This window comes from Vidua macroura, chromosome 17 (genome assembly GCF_024509145.1).
Source record: "Vidua macroura isolate BioBank_ID:100142 chromosome 17, ASM2450914v1, whole genome shotgun sequence".
Taxonomy (NCBI): domain Eukaryota; kingdom Metazoa; phylum Chordata; class Aves; order Passeriformes; family Viduidae; genus Vidua; species Vidua macroura.
The window spans coordinates 6,933,874-6,952,300 of record NC_071587.1 but is presented as its reverse complement, the minus strand read 5'-3'; the positions used below and the strand labels follow the sequence as shown (position 1 = coordinate 6,952,300).

Genomic DNA, 18,427 nt, shown 5'->3' with positions numbered 1-18,427 from the left:
ATATTTATATATAGCTGGCATTATGTGCTATAGGAACAAAGGAAAATCCATTGTTATTAAAAACTGAAAACAGGCCAGGGAGTTAGACAAACAGCTGAAAGATGAACCCTTTTCTGTAAGGTTCTTTCAGAAAGAGAAAAAACATTCCAAAATCCAAAATTCAGAGAATTCATCTTTGATTTAAACAAAAAATCAAAATCTTCTGTATTTAGATAAGACTTTGTTAAAGTCTGAAGAGACCGTTCTATTCCTCATGTTCCTGCTCTTTTTCTGTGGTCATATCTAGTTCCCATAATGTTTTACAGATTTACAGAAAGAAGTATTAAAACTCTCATCAGGAGATGTAAGGCTGATTCTGGAAACACTGCCTGACAAATGATGGCTAGGAGGTTGGTATCTTCAGTATGGAACTTGCTTGTTATCTTCTCATGTATCTTGTATCTAAATTAATTTACAGTGTTGTAGCTGGAAGCTGGTTGTTATTTCACACTCTGTTGGAAAAAGATTACAAGCAGAGGAGTGGCATATCTCGAGGCAGTGCTATGGGTTGCTCTATTGTATCATGATAGGTTGCCCAATGTTGAAAATGGGACACTGAAGCTCAGATTACAAAAGCTTCAAGCTTTCTTTTTCCTTGATAAATTAAAAAATTCCCACAACAACAAACAAGAACATAGCAGGAAAATGCAGATTCCCCCTATGAAAACAGGTGTTTGGAAAGTGCCTTTCCCAGTATGATATTCCAGAGGAGTTTCAGGTGAAGAAAACCTCCTGCTCTGACTAGAGCTTGTTAACCCTGTGCAGAATAATGGTGCTGTAAGCAACATTTCCATCATTTCACTGAACCAAGAAAGGGGCTCATGTCTGAGAGAATCCATAGGATTCTACTGTAATAATAGGGTGCGATTTCAGTTTTTCTGCTGTGTTTGCAGCATGGAGTTATAGTCTATGAAGGCTTGATAAGGTGTAATTGTCCTCATTTTTCAGCTTTTTGGAAGAAATTTGCATTTCCAAGGCATAGTCCAGGCAGTAAAGGCCTGGAGCAAGTGACTTTCCTGTAGTCTGTGTGCATAAGCGTGTGTGAGTGTTTTGAGTTAAGGGTCTTGCTTCAGATATGTCACCTGGAGACAAAAATTCCATTGGCAGGAGCGTGATGTTTGAGTCACATGGTGTGAAATGTCTGGAAAGCATGTTGCTTGCATCATCACTTCATTTTCCTGCCCTAAACATGTTTAATTGAACGGGACCTATGGAAAGCATCATTCCTAATATCAAGTCCTCTAATTTAAGGGTGACTTAGAAGGCGTTTCTGAAGGGCACTTGGGAGTCAGGGTTTGAAAAGGAGTCAGTTTGCCTTGCTGCACTTTATCCATGTGTATCCCGAATGCCCAGGCTCTGCAGGGCAGGGAGCACCAAGTGTTGAGCTGTGCAGGGATGCAGGAAACTGAGAGCATTTTGCACATTTGTAAATAAAAATGTCATGCATAGAGGATTTAATGGCAACCCATGATATTAGTGAGGCTCTGATGTTAAAGGACCTAAACAGTGCTGCTAAAGACTGTCAGAGTGGAATGTCACAGGCAAGGACAAGATGTCCATCAGAGGAAGAGGGGAAGTGAGCAGAAGCAGGAAAGATAAAGAAGGCAGTGGCTAGCATGGGTTTGCTCTAACAATTTACTACATCAATACTTTGATTTGCCTTGTGAAGTTCATGGCTACACAGGCATTTCCAGAGAATATGTGCAGGAGATCAGAAAGAAAAGTTCCATATCTGTGGCAAGAGCACAGTAAAGCTTGATGCCAGTCTTTTGTCCGCGTGAATCTCAAATTTATCCTTGTTTTGATCTCCCCAGTTTCAATTTCAATCTTATAATTTCTTTTTCATCTTTCAGTGCCTGTGAGGAAAACTTATTTTCTGTAATTCTGTCAGTGTACAATTGGCCAAAAATTTGTTTGTGCGTCCGTCCTGTAATGGACAGACTTTGGGAGCATGCTCAGAAGGAACAGCCTGGTGGTCACTGCTGGAGATGCTGATCATGGTGTACACAGAATTCTCTTTGCCTTTGACTGAAATCTGAAGCTCTAACAGGGAAACATGTTTAGGCTAAACTGTAGAGTCTCTGTGTGAGAATTCCATGGTGCATGTGTCTAACTCGAGATCTTTACAGTCAGCATGAGAGTGAGCACAGCGAGTGCAATCCCAGACAGGCAAGCAGCACCTGGCTGGCAGAGGCCCCCTTGGGAGCCCAAGTGACCTGGCTGAGGCCAGACTCCATTTGATCTTGCAGCCTGGGGTTTCCATGCAGCAGTTTGATGCCCCAATCACTACCCAATACTTAATTAGGTGTCTGCAAAAGCACTGAATAGAGCAGTTAATTGATATGATTGAAAAATATTTTCTTCCTCTACTTTTCTGTGTTACTGGAAAAAAATGGTTCAAGACCCATGATAATAGAAGAAAAAAGAAAATCAGTTCTAGTAGAAAAACCAATAAATACACTTAACCTAAAAAAAGCAAAGTTCCTGAGAGAGCAGCTAGATGTAATTTATCTTGTTTTCTCAGCAAATATTGCTCATCTGGATTGGAAGAGGGATGTCTGGAGCCATCAGGCTGGATGAACTTACCTGCCATAAGGATTCTTTCTTCTTTTCCACACTCGTGCGTAGCTCAGGTTATGGTTACAAAAGTGTGCAAGAACATTCTAAATCCTCTTCCACCAGCAGCAGTAATGGAAGGCTCAGGACTGGACTTGGCTACATAGGCTGGAGTTTATACAAGCTGGGTGTGACCTGTGGTTGGTAGCTACTGTTTTTGTAGTGATATCCTACGTGAGCATCCACTGATGACTGCTTTAATTGCACAGTCTTGAATCCAATTATCCTTATGTAAAACTGGTGAATGACTGAGGAAAGATGATAATCAGTATTCTGGCATTTTACAGAGAAAAGTGTCCAAAATAGGGTCTAATGAAGGAAATATTACCTTAAGTAGACAAAAGCAACTTAATTTTAGATGCTTTGGTTTGTGTAAGTTTAGGTTTTTGGGGACTGTATGTACAGAGGGCAAGTGTAGACGAACATACCTGGTATGGTACAGCACAGCTGTGTGGGACAAGGAGTAATCCAAGTAGATTTATCGTAATTAGTGTTCCTGCCAGTAGGTTTTTTCCCCCCATTTTTTCTTTTTTTCAAAGACATCTATCTGAAGATCTTCCACATAACTGCATATAATTCGTTCAGGTTTTGCCACAACATTATTGTAATAATGCTTCCTTCTCATTACCTGTTTCTGACATGATTACCTATAATCTGCATTTCTTCTGTAAGAGCACTCCCCTTCCCAGGGAGGGGGCACTGGGGGGATCACCAGCTGTGACTGGGGACTTGTGTTAAGTAAAGAGAAGTGTTTAATGGCTGCCTCTGCTTCTAATAATTTTTCTTTGTAGTCTGGTGTTCATCATACATGCACATCGTTTCTCTGTAGCTGTTTGGCATGGCAAGGTTGGTTGGGCCCTGGAGGAAGCTGCAGAGCTGCTCTTCTGGTGTGAGCCCTGCCCACTGTAATTACAGGCACTCTGCTCCTGCAGCTCCCTCCTGCCCTTTCCACCCTCATCCTGTGTGACAGCTTACCTGAAAACATGCCCTGCCAATTTGTCCCAAGAGTAGGTTGCAGACTGCTCTGGACTTCCAGTGCACTGTAATGAGGAGCAAGGGGTGTCAGGAGAAGGGATGATCTCTTATTTTACTTACCTCTACATTCTGCCTTGTGTCTTTTCTTCAGTTCTGTTTGTTGTTTTGTTTCCACTTTTATATCAAGAATGCTGGGAACCAAAAAGGCAAATTAATGGCCTGCAGTTAAAATACATTTTTAAAAAAGGGAATCTAATGGAGCTTTTAATGTTTTTTTTTGTGTGTGTTGGTTTTTTTGGTTTTTGTTTTTTTTTTTTTTTTTTTTTGGTTTTTTTTTTTTTTGTAAAAATCTGTGATTATATCTGGATCCCTCAGACTCTGAAATATGCTCAACTGTCAGACAAAAATGCCCATGTCCATAACTCCTGACAGCTCTCTTTTGGCTTATTAATTCTGCTTTAAACTTTTTGTAAGTCACACAGCAAATACCACTCTCCAGGCCTGGCAGAGCTGTTTGCACACCACGATTGCCCCACATCCTGCTCTGAGGGTGACCTGGCAGCTCCTGCACCTGGGCAGTCATTACCTGTCCCAGCAGCCCTGGGGAGGCTGCAGGAGCAGGGAATCCTTACAGCTACTTAAAGGTGGGTTTCAGGGGAGACCTGGTACCTGGAGATGCTGGGACTGGGAACCCACAAAGAGGCTTCTGTCTGCAGACACGACAAGTGTGGGGCCAGGGCTGCCCCTGAGTGAGCCACGGGAGGGTTTGAAGCCAAACGTGTTCCTTGTCCTCAGTGACCTTACCCTGGTGGGCAAGAGGAGTTATTTACCCTGTGTTGCTGGGCTGCCACGCTATTGCAAAACCCTGCCCATGCTTTGTGGTGCCTGGGACTCTGTCAGGCTGCATAAGAATTCAGTTACTGTTTTGAATATGTACATGTGTTCTCTACTCTCTGACAAGCCTGTGCCCACAGGCTGCACAAATACTGCCAAGCATCACTTTTGCCATCCTTCCTAGGCTCTTTTCCTCCCCATTCATGGAACTATAGGTGTCAAAAATACAGATATTAGGTGAACAATGGAGAAAATGTTCCACTCTTCTAGGTTAGTGGGGCTTGTGAAATGAAGAAAAAGATCCCTTTTCCTCAGTCTTGTGATTTCTTGTAATACCCCCATAGAATGTATAAATCATTACAAAACAATACAGTTGAGAATGATTTTTATTTATTGCTGACAATTAGAATGTGGTCAAAAGGAGATTGTATGAATTATTTGAGGGAAAAGTCAAAACTGGGAGATTGACAGAATGAGATTTGAAAATAGTGAAACTATTTCTACAAAGAAAGGGCTTAGTTTTTTTCTTTTGTCAGGGGGTGGGAGGGAAGAGAAATACAATTAGAGACTAAATAGTTAAGCACCATGAAAGCAGACTTGATTCTATTGCAATGTAAGAGGTCATCAGTTTTCGTGCAAAGTTCCTTTCTGTCACCACTGTCCCTATACAGAGGAGAGTGTCTTGCTGTGTTAATGCTGAAATGGAAGGTTGATTCCATCACATTATGCAGGTGCTACTGCAATTGTTACAAATCCCTTAACATGTGAAAATTTGTCACAAGAGAAGTCTACTTGCAGCTGTAAGGGCCCAGCCCTCCGAGGTGTGAACTCGAAATAAATTTTTGATCTCTCCCTCGGTGCCAGTCGTGACAAACTGAAAAATAAAAGAATAGAAAAAAAGAAAAAAAAAAAATTAGTTCAGGCTTGCATTGTCTTTTAGGAGATTCCCAAGAAACAGAACTGTAATTACTTGGAACCTGACCTTGGGTTTTGAAAATTACTTAGGGTTTGAGGCCATGTGTAGACTAAGAAATGAGAAAGGACAGTACCATCTTCCTTTACTCTCAAGAGGAATATGGAAAAGAGAGGTGCAATGTCACAGCTTCATCTTAGGGCTGGATGCAGATTTGGATAGTCAGCACAAACTCAGAATAGAAAAACTTTGATGGCAAAGATCAGTGCTCTGTCCAATGCCTGCTTGGTTCATATCCATTTTGGCAATAATGATTTTTCTAATGACCATTGTGCTTTGGTTTGTATCTCCTTTTGGCCTAAATTGGCTTACTCTTTTACTGGAATAATGTTTTCCTATTTTTTATGGATTATTAAGTCCAAATTGTTCCACAGCCAAAGCAAGTCAGGCTGTTTTACAAAAGAAGAAGCTTTAGGAAATACAAACTATTAGTCAACACTGAGCTGATGTATAAAGCAGCAGAGTCCAGAGGAAAAGAAAATACAAAACAGGAACAATTTGCTTTTTTGTTTTGAAAAGGCAAGTTTTTTCCTACTTTAAAGGAGAACAGAGCAACGTTTTGTTTAGGCTGAACCAAAGGGAGTGTCTGACTTGTTTGCTTTAGCCTAATTATTTTTGCAGTATCAGGGTATTATATATGAAAATAAAAACAGAACACCAAACTGTAGAATAAGCTGCAGAGAGACAAAAGAATTTCAAATGTGCATTTGCTTTCCCAGGAAAAAAGAATGTTAGCAGGTTTGGGTTGTTAAAGAAACTCTATGTGGAAAAAACACCACATAATTAAGGAATCATATCTATATATATTTGGTGGCATTTTTGTTTTCAGAGATAGAAAATATAAAAAAGACGAATCAAGTGTGGGTGTTTTTTTTCTTCTTTCTGTTTGAGGAATTAGAGGTGCTGTTGGTGATACTGGAAGCAGCTTGCACTTACTTGATCTTGACCTGTTGGTTCATCAGAGTGACCAGCAGCACGCAGCGGCTGACGGGCTCCGGGAGGGGGTTGGCGTAGGAGATCTCCAGGGACACAGCTTTGTTCACCACAACCCTCTGGGGCACCTGAAGGACAAAACACGTTCCTGATCATTCCCAGGTTTATGCTTTCCTGAGTCAGAATTCAGTGGAGCTGCAAGTGTCATTTAGCTGACAAACATTAGCTTTCCTCGTGTTTGAAGCTGGATGGGGCTTAGCTCAATAGGGCTGTCCAGCTGTCTGCAATATTTTGTGCATAATTTCAGTGAAATAGAGCCCTGGCTACACAGACACGTCCCATGAAACCTGTCTGATCTTTTGGTTGCTGAATGGCTTTGTTGGCATATTATTGATTAGGATTAAAGTGCTAAAACAATAAGCACTGGTTAGAATTAAGGGTTTAAATCTGTATTTTGGCAAAGTTCTTTGAGGACAACACAAGCACTTGCCAATACATGAAATGAATGCATGTACTGTGGAACAGAAGGCTTGTGACTGGGAAAAAAAGAAGGTAACAGAGCTGTTCTAAAAAACGGGGCAGATTCAGGCCAAGGTTCAGAACTGGCCTCTCACATCCTGGCATTCTCAATTCAAGCAGGCAGAATTTTGGAACAACATCTGAAATGCGGCCTAAATTTAATACCTTTATCCCCAGATTCTCATCATAATATCTGAGCTCCAGAAGGACCTTTTAGCATCTGTTCAGAACATCAGGGAGAAAATTGTTCACCTTAATGATGATGTTTGTATCCTCTAAAATGATTGTCTTCTCCACCAGCAGCTTCAGCCCGTGCGAGCGCATGACTTTACACAAAGCAGTAACTTGGATCCTTTTGTCAGTGGTCAGATATCTTCCATAATGAGTATAAGGGATCTTCACCCGGATATGCTTCCCTGGAATTCAGACATATATTTAGGAACCATTACATTTTACATTTTCAAAGCAAGCTAAAGAGAAAAGAGTTATAGTGAGGGGTTTTATTAATTACTGAAGAGAAAAAAGATGGCAGTGGAGTTTGTTTATATTTCCTTCTTGTGAGACTCATTGTGTATTTCCCTCTTCTGGGTGATCCTTGTCTCCTTTAACTCATTTGACCCTTTCAGTTTTGAATAGAGGATTTTGACCTGAAACTGAGGGAGTCTGCTTATCTGCATTTCATTGGATTCCTGGCCCTTTGTATTTCTTATGATTAGAGGAATAACCACTTTAATCTATTCCCTCCTAGAATCCTCTCTATTTTACCTCAGTCATGAAGAAAGTTCGGGTCAAGTTTCACAGAGATCCTTTTCAAGTGACCTGGTCAGCTGCTCACTGTAGTCCTACAACTTTTCTGCTGTGTATGGGAAAAATGTTTATCTTTGTTGCTCCTGGGGATGAAAAATATCTCTATAATAATTTAAATAGTCTTTACTCTTCAAAAGAGAGACAGAGTTTCACTGTAACTTTTAACCTTTTTCCTAGATGATTTCTTTTCATGTGTTGCCTGTTGGGTGCCAGAAGGCACACATCAGACTTTTTTTACTTGTTAAGAGTAAGATGTGTTCCTATGTAATAATCACCACACACACATGCATGTATGTATACATATAGAAACCATGGCACACACACATAGTGCTGCTTCTGGAGCTATAACATAAGTGTAGCCTTCTATGTAACATTTCATGAGACATCCACTTAATGCTTGAACTAGTGAAAATTTGCAGAGGGAAAAAAATAATGTAAAATGTTCTCATAAACAATGAGTGACTGCACTACAAAGCTGATACAGGTGTGATACTGATGCTTCCTCCTTCCAGTTGCCTTGCTGTGGCTAGGAGCAGAGCTCTATTGGCTCCTTAGGGACATTAAAAGTTACCTTGTTTAGGACCAAGCTCCACAGAAGTGGCTGCCTTCAGGATCTCTGCCACTGCTCTCCTTGTGTACAGGATGGTGGAGGCACTCATGTCCACCCTGATGCTCTTGCGGTCAGAGGAGAGGTTGCTGAGGACCAGGACCAGGTTAATGTCTTTGCCAAAAACTGGAGGTTCAGCCAGCTTGAATTTCCCAGCAATACCAGGGTTTCTCATTGTCTCTGAAGATCTTCCCCCGGGAGAGTCTGTGTGTCCTTCCGTGACACTTATTCCCAGTATCTTACCCAAGGCCTTTCTGTAGACTCGTCTTTCCTCAGAAGAACCTGGTGGAAGCAGAGAACGAAGTAAAATTCTACTTTTGTTGCAAATGCACTCCTTCTGTGTAAAGGTTTTCAGACCAACACAGGCTATCAGCATCACTCAAAATATGCAAAACCCAAAAGCTCCCTGTGTCTTCATTAAGCCTCCATTCAGGTTTTTCACAGGGGATATACCATGACAGGGTGAATAAATCACTAAAATGAAATATGATGCATTTGTATTTGTTTAAAAGTGAGATTTCTTTTTCTCTGGTCAGAACATGCAGTAATGTGCTAAGTGATACTCTGCTAATCTGATGGCAGCCAGCCTCTCTATTAAATATGGTTGCACTAAAACACTGAGGAGTGAAACCCCGAGGGTTTGTTTGCCTTGGGTAGTAAAATGTATTTTATAGCCCTGTTTTGTGTATGCATTAAATTTTATGCTTATGTGGAAGGGACTAAAGTATATTTTGTATTGTCCCTTAATAAGGAAGCTACTGAATACACAAACCCAGAAATATAACACCCATTGTATTAAGAAAGCAATCTGAGCACACTGGCAGAAATATTTTCTGAAGGCAGGGGAGAGATGTTTAAACCAAGCAGGTTATCCATTGCAGCTTCCCAGCACCAAGGATTCAGTAGGCAATAACAGGAGATCACTTGTGCTAATTCCTCTACCTTCTGGATATTTGTAGTTAGCAGTGACATCCACACGGCCATTGCTGCCCACAGCTTTGGTGCTGATGGACCTGCCAATGATTTCAGTATCACAATAAACTCTTTTCTTGGTTCCATCGTTGTACACAATCCATCTGTTGCAGTCGGCGTTCACCTCTGAGTACACAAACAAGGTGTCATAATCCAGGTCTACTTCACCTTCTTTGATGGCTAAGACAGATGCAGGGCCACACTGAAAAATTCCTAAAATGTAAAAAAAAAAAAAAAGAAAAAAAAAACAAACAAAAAAAAGGTTAAACTGTGTAAACTTTATTAGTTGTGCTCAGTTTGGAGAAGGACTCTTAAGTCAGGCTGAAAGCTTAGGCTCTTACCTCTGCTTTGTTCTTGTGGAGTTGCATCTAAAACTTGCCACCCATTGTATGACCTTCCCAGGTCTGGGCGAATGAACCAGCTTTCGTTCCACACATGATAATCCCTGGAGACAAAGAACAATGTCTAAAAAGAACGATAATATAGAGTAGTCATGCAAACTTCCAGTTGGAGAGGAGTAGTGAATTTAAAAAAAAAAAAAAAATCTAAACTCTAAACTGAGACATGAAGTGTCAAGTTACAGTACCTCTTTCAAAGGACAGATTTACTGCCTGCTTTTGAGGTATAGACCTCAGGGCAGGGAGGGAGAAAATCATAAAGTATGTTATTTGTTTGTTTTCCAAATGGATGTCCGCAGTATTAATTTAGATGGTTGTATTACATTTTGCCTACTCAATTGCTTTTGTACTACTAGTGTTCATGTTTTAGGTCTCCTAAATCCTCTCTATTGTTGCTGATGAGATGGAAGAAATTATATTTACCATGTGGAATCCTTGCTGATATTAAGACTCCTTCCAGAGCTGTCATAGTACTTATCGATACTCAGGTTTCTATCCACGTCATGGGCAGAGTTAAAATTTGAAACCAAACGAGTTGGAATCCCCAAGCACCTCAAAACTGAAATACATTTCATAAAAAAACAAACAAGCAAGAAATGCAACAGAACCCACACAGCTTTAGTTCAATGATTACAAATATCTGAGAAACAAAGTGTCTAAATATTTTGTGATTCTTCAGCATTAGTGGTCTTCACAGCACTATTCCTTTGGTAGAAATTATTGCTTTGTAGTTTTGATAAAACCAGAGCTCCCAGATGCCTCCATTTCACCCCAGCCCTCTATCCTGACAGCTTACCTGTGCACATCACACCTGCAAAAACCCAGCACTGGCCGTACTGAACAGGTCTGTAGTTGTCCTGGCGCCATTTCTTGAGGATGACCACGCTGCCATCCCATCTGGACGGGTTCTCATGCGAGTGGAAACTTCCTTGCCACTTCCCCAGGAGAACTCCATTATCGTTATCATTTCCATTGATCTAAAGGGAGGCCAGTGGACAGAACGCACAAAATGAATTGTCTGCAGTGCACTGTATTTAGCTCATTGTGTGGCTTATGGCTGAGTCTCAGTGGTGCTTTCTGCTCACTCGTGTGGGGCTGGGGTTAAGCTGTCCATTTCTTACCATAGAGCTGATTACTCGGCCCACATATTTGGGATCTCCTCTTCGGGACACATCCATGGCTGGGTCCTGACGGTAGTACAGGCTCAGATCAAGCATGGTGAGGCAGATGTTTAGGAGGTCTTGAAACTGTGATCAGATAAGATACAATTTAAAGAAAATTGATGGTTTCACAAGCAGAATTAAAGGAGATTTTACTGCAGTTCCCCCTTTCTGAGATATCCCAGCCCAAAAGTGATAGGGACAGTGGGGCACACTGTGAGCAAACCACAAGTAAGGCTACCCAGGTTTGTGCAGTTATTATATAAACAGAAAATAATGATAAAATAAATGCTATTGGAGACAGAATGAGAGTCCAAACAAATTCCTTGTGACTTACCTGTCCATAAAACCACCCTCTTGCTTCAATGTACCTTGCATTGCCCACAAAGATTATTCCATTTTCATTTAGAACATATTCTTGTCTCTCATTTTCATTGGACATGTAGACATCATCACCTGAAAACCAAGTTGGGCAGGCTTAAAGCTGAGAATACCAGCAACCTTTCAGAAACATTTTTGTCCTGATTTAGCAAGGAGAAAACTTCTACTTGCAAAATAGAAATGTTACAGCTCCATGAACAGGTGCAGTTCAGTGGTAATGTCTGTTATTATATATGGCCAGGGAAGGTGGGGGGTAGGGGGGGTAAAAGAAGGATCCATATTTTATTACTTAACCTTTTCCCCCTACTTTTAGTGTAGCCTTGTGTATTACCTAAATGTCCCCTGTCTGCACTCTGTGTTTTTGTGAGGAAGACAGACAAAAGTCCAGGCTAGTTCACCACATTTTTCTGTCTTCTCAAGGTAGTTAGAAGTGGAACAGATTGAAAAAGATTTGAAAAGAATGGCACAGATGACATTTTTCTCTTTTTTCCAGATGTATTTTCTTGTTTTGAGATTTCTAAATGAAGACCTTTGCTTGCCTGATCCAAAGTCCTATCAGGAATGTTATTAGGATAAGCTGCTCAGCCATTCACTTGGCGCTCGTTTTTCCTCATTGTTTTTCCAAGTTTATGGCACAGTATTTAGCTGCCATGAAAGCATTGTTTCCCACAGAGGTTTAGGTTGTTTTAGTTACTCTTTAGGTAGCAATATCTATTTAGCTATGCTTTTAATTCCATAATGTTTAAAGATATTTTCTGAAAGGTTCAGGATTGCAGGAAATACATACAAAAATATCAGCTTTTCTATTTTATTGAATCAACTTCTTTACCTTCCTATAGGAACTTCCCATCCTTCCCTTCCTGCAAATAAAAAAATTGCAGTTTATTTTAAAAATTGTATCATATGATATAAATCTATTTTTGTGGTTTTTGTCCACACTTTTCAAAAATAATATCATCACTGTTGATTCCTGAAGTTTTGGGGTAGCATGGACATGGAGACCTGTGTGCAGTTTCAGGTTTGCACTTCAAGGTGTGGACCAGTTTGAAAAAGAGGGAGGAGCAATAAGAATGCTCAGCATTCCTGAAAATCTGAAGTATGAATTAACTCAGAATTATTAACAAATGGGGGCAAGGAATGGGGCAAGCATTGTAATAAATTCCAGAAATTCTTGTGAAGAGGATGGGGCAGGGGGAAGTAAAGTCTACTCTTGGTGTCTGTCATATGTAGGAGAAATTAAATACTGAAGTCACAGCAAGAAAGATTTGGTTAGTTAATAGGATAAAGATTTAATAGAAAGGCTTGTGATTTATTGGAGGGAATTGCCAGGGGAGGTGCTGGAGCTTCCCTAATGGCTGGTCATTGAGAAGGAATTCAAGACCTCTCAGGAATGACCTAAGTGCTGAACTGAACCTGCCTTAGAGCCCTGGTGTGGGATGAGATGACTTTCTAAGATCCTTCTAGCCCTGTGAGTTTATTATTCTGAGCAATCTAAATGTCCTTGTATAATCACTTGAAGAACATATTTTTTTTTTCCCAAGGTTTATAAGGAGCACCTTTTTCCTAAGGTGCTCTCAATAAACTTTTATAGCTTACTAAACTAGATTTTTTTCTTTTTTTTTTGGTCCAGAAGATTTCTCATGTATTAATTTATCCTAGTAACCCTTCACTGAACATGGTTTAATTCTTGTAATCTCATCCAATGACTTTAACATTTAAGTCTGACTAACTGTTTTCTCTTATACAGCTTAAGATTGCATTTTTCTTTTTCAGGGCCATTTCACTTTCATTCTTTTTCTTTGATTAATAAGGGCTTTCACATTCTTCATGATTTCCAGGTGATAAGTCTGTCACTGAAATCGTTGTTATTTCTCCCTAGAGGTGTGGTCTTTTATTTCCTAATATTATATCTTATTTCTTCTCACCTTCTCCACTCTCTAAGGTCAGTCAGTTATTTCTGTGTGTTGTCCCAGCCCATCTGGGCATGGACAATGCTGTTTAATGTCATTGTGCCAAAGTCAGTGATGAACTACTTGATCTGAGTGTTTTTTCAGATGACACTTAAGGATTCACTCTCTAGTAGCTTTTCTCCAATCCAGCATTTTTTCTTTCATCTCTAGTCCTGACTGTTTTCTTATAAGTAATTCTTTATTGATATTCCAGTTAATGAATTAATTTCTGTATTCCTCAGCTTAAGGACTAATCTCCCACCTGGAACCATATCTACAGACCAGATTTGCCATTTATCCTTTGCCAAGAAAATAAATTTCCCATTTCCCTTCTGCTCTGACACAATAGTGGTAACATACCCTCAAACTGAATCTGTTCCTGTTTTTCAGGATCAGGGAGCTATTGCACTCCGCAGAACTTATTCAGCAGCATCCTTCATTCAGCATTAAGGATACTCCCTTTTATCTGTCAGTAGCCAAGGCATCATCTGGTAAATCTGGAGGACTCTTCCACAAAAACATGAGTTTAAAATTGTAATGGGCACAGCTTAATTTTTCTGTTTTCAGCTGAGAAGAGTTTGGTCTCTTGAGTACCGCTGCCACGCTGGTGTTCCAGTCCAGGAGCTGTCACATATTGCTGTCCCTGCAGTGTGGTTTCCATCAATTACAAGTAACACACAAATTATTTTTCAGGGATTTCTGGGCAGGTTTTTCCCCTCAGGTCTGTGCAGAGATGGTCTGAGTTTCCTGAACATATTTGTATAATTATTTCTGTCTTCCAGGACTTGCTGAGCTAATTAGCAGCTTTTTTCATCTTGGCTATTGACGCATTTCTTATTGGCTCTTGACTAACATATGGTCATGGAAAAAAATAGTGGATGATTGTGGCTACTTTTCTCTTATAAGCTGTTTACTCACTGGGATGGCTAAGAGTTCTCTTAACACCAGGGTGTCATGTTTTCAGGCTAATCCAGGTTTCTAGCCTATTGCATAGTTGCAAAATATGAGGTTAGAAATTTGCAGCCTCAGCATGTTGCAGGAGAAATGCAAGAAAAGCTGGAGCAACAAGAGGTGTCCATTTTCAACCCAAAAGAAAAATATGGGAACTGGACAGGAGCCAGCAGTGTGTGCTTGTCACCCAGAATGCCAAGCACATCCTGGGCTGCACCAACAGAGGGGTGGGCAGCAGGTTGAGGGAGGGGATTCTCCCCCTTGACTCTGCCTTTGTGAGACAACACCTGGAACACTGCATCCAGTTCTGAGCTTCTCAGCACAAGGAAGATGTGGAGCCGTTAGAGCCTCCAGAGGAGGCCACAGAGCTGCTCTGAGGTCTGGAGCCCTCTGCTCTGGAGCCAGGCTGGGAAAGCTGGGCGTGTTCATCCTGGGGAAGGGAAGGCTCCAGGAAGAGCTCATTGTGGCCTTCCAGTGCCTAAAGGGGCTTATAAAAAGGAGGGAGAGCAACGCTTTACATGGACTGAGAGTGACAGGACAAGGGGGAGCTGTTATAACCTAAAAAGGGAGAGATTCAGATTAGCTGTTAGGAAGAAATTCTTTACCAGAGGGCAGTGATGTCCTGGAAGAGTTTGCCCAGAGAAGCCCTTGTCTACAGAAAAAGTGATCTGTTAGTTCTGAAGAGGCTGTGGTATAACCCCATATAGCACATTGTGTTAGGGTACAAAGGGGGTGGCAGCAGCTTTTTTAATGTAGTGAAACCAGACCTCTGATCACAGAGCTGAGATTGCAGCCTCTGGCGACACAAAGAGAGACAGCCTGAGGGAGCAGCTCTGTGCAGGTGGGAAAGCAACAAGGTCAGCTGTGTTCAAGAGCAAAGGCATTGGCACCTACCTGGGCACCAGGGGTTGAAGAGCAACACAAACTGGCCCAGGTATCTGGAGAAGATCTTGTTCCCTGAGGTGACGCGGAGGGTGAGGTTGTATCGCCCAATGACAGCGTTGGCTGGGCTGGAAATTGTGAAGGTCATGGCTCCAGAGTCGCTGGGTCCTTGGGCAGCACTCCAGCCACTGCCCCCCGCCTCAGAGAGGTTGAACGCTGCCCTTGTGCGGTGAGACTCCGAGGGGGATGGCCCTGCCAGAAAGAAGGAGTCACTGGTTTCCATTCCAGAGAGTGGTTTCAACATTAACCTCACACTTGAAACTGAGCACACTGGGGTGCGGGAAGCACTAAAAACACAGGCAGAAAAATCATATGTCTAAACAAAATAAGGAGAGAACTACGAGGAGTAAAGATTACAATTCTATGAGCACATGGATTAGCTATGGGAGTGTTACCTATTTCAGTGACAAATCCTAGGCTCTCCCCATTCTGCCTCGGTCTGTTGAAGTACAGGGTGATATTGAAGGCTTGTCCTCGCCTCACAGTCAGCTCGGTGTTGGCATATCTGTCCGTGTGGTGGTTGGCTGCATTCACTGATGGCTGCCAGCTGATGTGTGTTGGGGTCAGGTCTATAAAACACAAGAAAAGTCATGAAGAAGCAACTGGCATGAGGTCATTTGCTGTTTAGTGGCGTGATGAGGTTACTAAGAGCAATTACCTTTTGTGGGAGGAAGTACAACCAAAAAGCAAATGCCCCATTAAATTAAGTCTATTGGTCAATAATGGAAATCTGTCCGTGGGTTTTATTAAAGAGCCCTCATGCAGAGCACTTATGTACTTCCTCTACAGGGTTGGACGCTCTTTTACCACTGGACTTAAAAAGAAATTTACAGGGGCAAATTGGTGTCATTTCATAATCAGCACCAAAGAAGGTGTCCTGTAGCCCCTTTATGTTTTCAACATACATATTTTTAGGGTCACAGGAATGGCAATTAGGATATCTTACTTCTCCTGCTTAGATCCTGATGCCATTTGGCCTAGATGCAAGGAAAAATGCGTAGTGGGAGATCATCTGTCTTATATGGATGAACAAGAGGTATTTGAGGACATGCTGAAGCCTTTGACGAATCAGTCCATCTGTCTGAATCTAGCTCTGTTCAAAGTGGCAGCTGGACCACTGGAGTTCCTCTTCTAGTAGGCAATAACTTCATGTCATAGAAGAATTCTTGCAGAATGCTTGGAGTGCTCTGATATTGTGACCTCCTGCACATATGCTGTTATTATGGTCTGTGGTTTAAACCCCATAAAGTGGTTTCTGACACCTCAAATGCTAAACTGCCTTGTTGGCAAGCAAATATGAATATGATATCCCTTGAAAGATTGTTTTCCCTTCCCTGTTTCCTTGCCATGCTCAAACCTGAGCAGTTACGCTGTCTTTGGGAATGCTGAGAAGCACCTTCTGTGTTTTTACCTGCCCTGGGAGACTTTACAAAATACACCTGGAGCATTGTGCTTCAAGTTTTGACAAATGCTCAGGGGAAGTACCTTGGTGAAGGCTCTTCTAAGCCATTTTTATTAAGGTCAGTGTCATAAGTGCAATGAGGTTGGGGGTGGGGGGAGTGGGGACAGGATGGGGACACATGACCACCACCATTTTAAAGGGAAATCAAAAGAAAACAATAACAACAACAAAAAGAATAGGATGGAAAGGATGGATTAATGCCTATGCAATATTATTGTAGGGATCTTCAAACAAGCTTCTAGGTGTAGACCACAGAGCTTATCAGTGAAATACTAAGTCAGATCAGAGACAATACAGCTGCATATTAAACTACGATTTACATCTAATCCTTGAACAAGAGGTAAAAGTAAGACTAATTTTGCAAAAAAAGTGTTATATTTAAATTCAAGGAAGAATTTTTTTTCTGGTAGTTTAAGACAACAAAGAGATAATGTGAGAAAGTATTGATGGGCTGAAAAGGAGAATTATTAGCATGAATATACAGGACAACAGCAAGCTGCAGTTAGCTGCTGCTCTCCCTGCAAAGCTGATTTGTAAATGCTTTTTCCAGCATTAAATGAGAAAGAACCCTGCTTTGCAATTGCCCAGCTCAATAATCATCTTCATTTTAAACTTGAACAAGCAGAGATGCTCTCAATTACTATTTTCCTTTGGTAAGGTTTTAATGTATCTTTGAATTCCTGTCTACAGGTTCCATGCTCACAGCTTCATTAGAATGGATTACACAAATTTTGTTAATACCAAGCACAACACATCTCTGACAAAGTATTTAAAAAATGGTGCCTTTTGATGTAATGAAAATTTCTTTTCTCCTCCCTGTCCCAATATCCTCTGTTTAGCTCAAAAAATATTCTCAAACAAGTCTTAATAATAACAACATTAAAACTTTGAAAACTTGAAGTGCAAGAACAAATTACAGTATGAAATTACCTTCAGATAAGAAATCTGAGCAGATACCTACAGGGCATGAATCCTGAGGAAACAGCCCTGAGTAAATATCTGCTGAAGGGAAGCAAATGACTTGCAGAACTCACCTGCCATTCCCTCAGCTTATGAGAATTGCATACAACTTCTACTTTGTTCTTCAAGGATGTCCAAGTCACATCAATCATAAAAAGAAAAAACACAGCAATCTTTTCGTGCTATCAGCTGAAATTTGAGAGAAGGGAGAGGTACTTAGCAGTTGTTATTAATACCTGTAAAGTTGTCAAACGAATTAACTGGTTCCCATAATATATGTCTGTCTAATGCCAGAGTTCCTACTCAACGTGGGTGTAATTATGGGAGGAGATACCAAAATTATTTACTCAGAGGAAATGCATGCTCTTGAATCCCAAGACAAGAAGAGCTTCCTACAAAGATAATAGGTGTGCCATGAATAAGTTATCTTTAAGGATGAGGAAATGGGGAACGTGGTGGGACGTAAAAGCTGTCTGAAGGAAAAAGGAGCATTTCCTGATGACTTAACTTCCAAGTGGGTTAATATCCCTTCTGGGTTTGTCCAATAGCTGTGGGTTGGTTTCAGAGGGTTTTTTTTTGGTCTAATATTATCTCAAATGCCCTCTGACAAATAAAATTATGAATTCCCACTAGAAACAAGTATCTGTTTACCTGTTAAGTTAGCTCCATATATTAGTATTTCCCAAAAGTTTTATTTCAAAAAGAACTCACAAACTAATAAACTTGATTACTTTTTGTCAGCACAAAATTTAAGCTTGTCTATTTTAACAATCATGACTATATTTCTTTTTGGGTTTATAAATATATTTCTTTTTGATTTTGTACCATCACTTGGTAAAAGAGTATGAGTAATAAAATTATGTACGAGTAATAAAATTAGTTTTGAAGAGGATTATCTGCTTAAGATTCTGCAGCCCCACTGATCATGTTTTAGCACTCAGTAAAGACT

At 40.7% G+C, this 18,427-nt stretch overlaps 1 protein-coding gene across 1 annotated transcript; it reads right to left on the bottom strand.

The window, feature by feature from the left end:
* Positions 1–4,832: 4,832 nt before the first annotated feature.
* On the bottom strand, positions 4,833–17,625 carry LOC128815764 (protein-glutamine gamma-glutamyltransferase 6-like). The gene is made up of 13 exons (XM_053992769.1): positions 17,553–17,625; positions 15,452–15,625; positions 15,009–15,248; positions 11,171–11,289; positions 10,795–10,920; positions 10,470–10,650; positions 10,097–10,232; positions 9,617–9,720; positions 9,246–9,488; positions 8,268–8,585; positions 7,142–7,305; positions 6,374–6,498; positions 4,833–5,338 (listed from the first exon to the last, which is right to left on the bottom strand). Exons 1-13 carry the CDS (start codon positions 17,557–17,559, stop codon positions 5,188–5,190), a joined length of 2,088 nt encoding a protein of 695 aa, XP_053848744.1. The 5' UTR covers positions 17,560–17,625; the 3' UTR covers positions 4,833–5,187.
* Positions 17,626–18,427: the final 802 nt, after the last annotated feature.